This window comes from Limulus polyphemus, unplaced genomic scaffold (genome assembly GCF_000517525.1).
Source record: "Limulus polyphemus unplaced genomic scaffold, Limulus_polyphemus-2.1.2 Scaffold1598, whole genome shotgun sequence".
NCBI lineage: Eukaryota > Metazoa > Arthropoda > Merostomata > Xiphosura > Limulidae > Limulus > Limulus polyphemus.
The window spans coordinates 132266-136932 of NW_013667208.1; the positions used below are offsets into that span (position 1 = coordinate 132266).

General features: G+C 30.0%; 1 protein-coding gene across 1 annotated transcript in view; it reads right to left on the reverse strand.

Moving 5' to 3' along the window:
* The window catches only part of LOC106464248 (CTD nuclear envelope phosphatase 1A-like), a 53486-nt gene that overhangs the window by 21348 nt on the left and 27471 nt on the right, over nt 1-4667 (reverse strand). Inside the window, exon 7 of the mRNA XM_022391962.1 lies at nt 2251-2367. Coding sequence (XP_022247670.1) covers nt 2251-2367 — 117 coding nt within the window. The remainder of the gene's footprint in view (nt 1-2250; nt 2368-4667) is intronic.

Genomic DNA, 4667 nt, shown 5'->3' on the forward strand with positions numbered 1-4667 from the left:
AACAGTCGCGCTATAATTCTCAACGAACGTCTCACGTGCTTGACTTCAACAATACTCCATTCAATTACATACTCTCTGACTGCAGTTCAATTACTCATTACCTCCCGCGTCGCTTCTTGGCCGGTCTTATATATACAAGACTACACTATATCTAGTAATCTCCCGACAATTCACGAAGGTTCGAGAATGATGTGGCGTGATACTAATCACGTGACCTCGCTGACGTAACAATACTGTAAGTTACCTGTACATGAGAACTCCAAGAGGAAAAGTAAGATAAATAAAATATGTATTTAAGAAAGTCAAACAGTTGAAATTCCCTATATATTTCTATATAGGTATGTATATATTAAAATATAAAGTTAATAAGCACTTTATGTAATACAAAGAATATAATGGTTTTACAGATTTCCTTAATTTTATTTTTAGCAGTGTTATATTTAAAGGTATATATACAAAATTATGTTGCAGATCTATCTTTTGTCTCCCACAGATCATTGCTTTTTGTTCAATACCAGAACTCATCAGTTAGACTGGAGAATGAGAGACAAATGAATCTATGAAACACTATTTATTTATGCAGTATAATACTTTAAAGTTACTGTTTGAATGGCAAGAGCTGGAAAAATACTAAAAACCCAACAGGCCTAAAATCTTTGATAAAAACAAGTTAACTGCAGATGTTACTTTTTCACACATTTCTCTTTAATTGAAATTAGAAGTTAGATGTGTGTAAAAAGTTTTGAGTGACAATGGACAAAGTAAGAGGAAGTGGAAATAAAACATCTGCACTTGACTCGTTTTTATAAAAATATTTTAGGCCTATTAGTTTTTCAACATTTTGCTTGCTTTCAGTATTTAAACCATAACTTTTAAGGTCTTATACTCAGTTTGCTACCAATTTGTCTTCAAATAAAAATGACTTGTTACCTTAACAAAACCAAATAAAAACTAAATAACTACTATTAACTTCTTATCAAAGAAAGCTACAAAGATCATCATTAAAAAACAACCCAATAATGAGTATAGCTAATTAAATATAATGTTCTTATACTCTTACTTACAAATATTATAGTGAATTGTTCCATCATTTACCCTCACTTTTAGTGATAATTTCAGCCTTAATACCAATAATATCTCATGAGGTTCAACAGCTAAGTTCTCAAATCCATATTCTAAGCAAATAAGGCAAAAATAATCTTTATAAGAAAAATAAAAAATAAACACAGGTATATCAAATATTGAAACCAATACTGTTAAGGAAAATAACATTACAGAGAGAACAGAATATAACTTACTTACGGAACATAAACACCAGTGGTTTGCTTCACGCATTATCATAGATTTAATGTGGAATAAGTACACTCAAAACTTTAAAAATCCTCCCTAAAATGTCTTGTGACCAGTGAAAGCCCATTAAATGGCTCTGACAGTACAACTTTACAGTTGCCTGACATCTGAGTTAAATTACTACGACACATTACTATTTAGTTATAAAAGCTGGGTAACAAGACAACACAGGTAGTATAACAAAAACGTATATTTAAGATAACACATTGAACTAATAACAGAATTACTTTATAAATATCAAGAATATTGATACTCTAAAGTATAATCAAGTTAAATGTAATACAATAAAAATAATATACTTAATAAAGTGTATGTCCTACACAACTAATCTGAGTTTAACCCATGTTACATTACAAATCTTTATTCTCATAGAACCTTCACAATTTTGAAATTTCTAGATATAGAACATACAGAAAGTTGAAGACCTGAATGTACAAAAACAATTTTCTAAGCAATGTATCATATGCATTTTAAAAAACATTGCATACGAGACACAAGATCGTTCATCCTGAATGTATTATATATGAACAAAGATCATAAAATTATAGAAGTTTAAATATGTTTTGAAACCATGTACCAAGATTAATGCAGCAAGTGTGATAATTTGAAGTAAATGTCCCTTTTAATGACACACTGTAAAGTTAAGCTTTAATGTAATACTTAAATGGTTAACTAATCAATGTCGTAAGTTAAAAACAGTATACTAAGTACAAACATTAAGAACAAATTTGCATATTCATGAAAAATTTATAATTTTCTAATACTAATCATAAGAAATTTTACTTTCTTTTAGATTCTTATTAAGTTTATACTGTAAATCAATATCAAATAAGATAGTACTAGAAATATACTCAAGACTTTGGTAACTTTCCATTTGAGCTAGTAACTTTTTTTTTGTACCTGCCTATAATATCTCTTTCTTAGGATTCCTTTGTTGTTATCAAGCTTATCTGCTACTGCTGCTCCATATATTTCCATACTAGCTGTGAATACCACAAGCTCATACCACCGGCTAACCTGAAAAAATTCATCCAAAGATAACACAAAAACAGTTGTTAAAAAAAAAAAAGATTAAGAAAAATTCTGGATTTTACTTAAATCCAAGTTTGTTCATAAAGATAATAGTGTAATTCTAAATTTAAATCAAACAAAATAAATACTTTGACATCATGTAATATGCATGTCATGATTCAATTTCAATGTTTATCAATTCCTCATTTATAGATACTTAACTAATTATGGAATTATCTATTTTCAGTTTAAGATGCAAATAAGGATAACCAAGTTAACATAAATCTTATATAAGCTACTGAAATACTACCTGAACATTTAAATACTTGAAGAATTTTAAAACCAATGTTCCTTGTTGCTATTTAAAAATATAAAATGTATTACTGATATTTATTAATTAGAATATTAAAATTGTTTATAGATTCCAATATTCCTTTTTTTAATTTTAAGCAATATTAGAAGGATGCCTTTTGTCTTCCTTTTTCACAGGAATGACTTCATCTCCATAAAAAATGAAAGTTTTTAGTAGGGGATACTTATAAAAACAACTACATAGCAAAAGTTATTAATACAACTAGCTAATGACCATCTAAGTTTTATTGTGGTAAGCAGGATATGCAAAATGAAGTACAATATGTACACCTTATGTTTTCCTGTGCTGTTGAATTAAGAAGAAATTGAGCATAGAATAATAAAATGTATACTTAATGGCAAAAAATCTTAATTTATTCTCGCTTTAGTCAAATGTAAATGAATATTCATTTCAGTAACCTTAAATTAATGCAAAGTACTAGATTCTTCAACTTAAGTAATTTCATTATTTTCAATATTAAAACTTTCAGATTTTAAAAGACTTCACTCGATGTTATACATAAATGCATTATCTGGCATTATCCAGCACCAATGTGAAACTGTGTCTGATGGAACCTACAAAAAGCCATACAACAGTGTAGAATGTAATCCTGATACCACTGTGCAGTTAAGGAACTTCCATCAATAAAAATTAGGTCAGTGTAACCTTCCAAGTAGATACACACCCAGACCATAACAGTACCTCCACCATAATGATCAAATTTCACAGTACAACAAACCACATAACATTCATCATTGCATCTCCAGACATGTACATGTCTGGCACAAATGGAAACATGAAATCAACTTTCACCTATAAAAGAGTACAGTTCTCCAATGATGAAGCTACCAGTTGTGATGTAAATGAGCAAAGTTTAATCTGGCAGCATGATGCTGTATGGTTAAAACTGGACCAAGAGTGGGACTTCTGGCTCTGAATCCATGTTCATGAAGTCTGTTCTGAACAGTTTGGTCAGATACATAGGCACTGGTTGCACAATGAAGGTCAATTTGTAGGCCTTTAGCAGTACTTTAATGATTCCATAGTGCTAAGTTCACCAAGTAGTAGTCCTGTCTTTGACTTGTGGCATGTGTATGGCCCTGGCCCAGTCTCCTAGTGTATGATCCAGTGGTTTGATAACATCTCCAAATTATTATCATTACACTGGGGTGACATTAACCCTATTGCTATGGGTATCCTTTACTGTGCATGACACAAAGTTTTAGTGTCTTACATTTAAAATTTTATTAAACTACTTTTTATTTATGTTATACCACTTAGTATAGTAAAAAAATCTTAGCTAATAATCCATATTTTAATAGTTTACGAGTTTTAAGTACTTAATTCTATAAAGCAATACAGACACACCACCGATTTTCCGGCACCCTTGGTTCCAGAGAATTGCCAGATTATCCGTTTTACCAGGCCAGCAGAGGTCATGTAATAATAATTCAACAATACACCTCTGACCCACTAATCATACCCCTCCCAGGTCTCTAAAGCACCATGGACTGCTAGAAACTTAAATAAAACAAACATTAAATGTGAATTAAATGATTAATGAAATACCATGACTGTCACTTGGACCTTGCTTATAAGCCATAACTAGGGTTAAATGTAAGCAAAATAAGCTAAGAATTGCACAAAACCGAGGGATCACCACCATCAACTGCAGATGTAAACAATTAACTCTTTCGGGATGGAGGCACATGATGCCATCTTTAAATTCTTTCTGTTGACATAAATAAAAAATTTAATTAAACAACTTTCTTTAAATATTTTTCTGAAATTTTTTTATTTTCATGTGCATTATATTTTGAATTTTCATACACTATTATCAACATTCTGTGTTGTAAAAAATTGAAGAAAAAAATTGAAACTAAATATTTGTATCTTGTTAAACTAAATATTCTTGGCAACATTCATGAAAAAATTCAAGCAATTTGAGCCACTA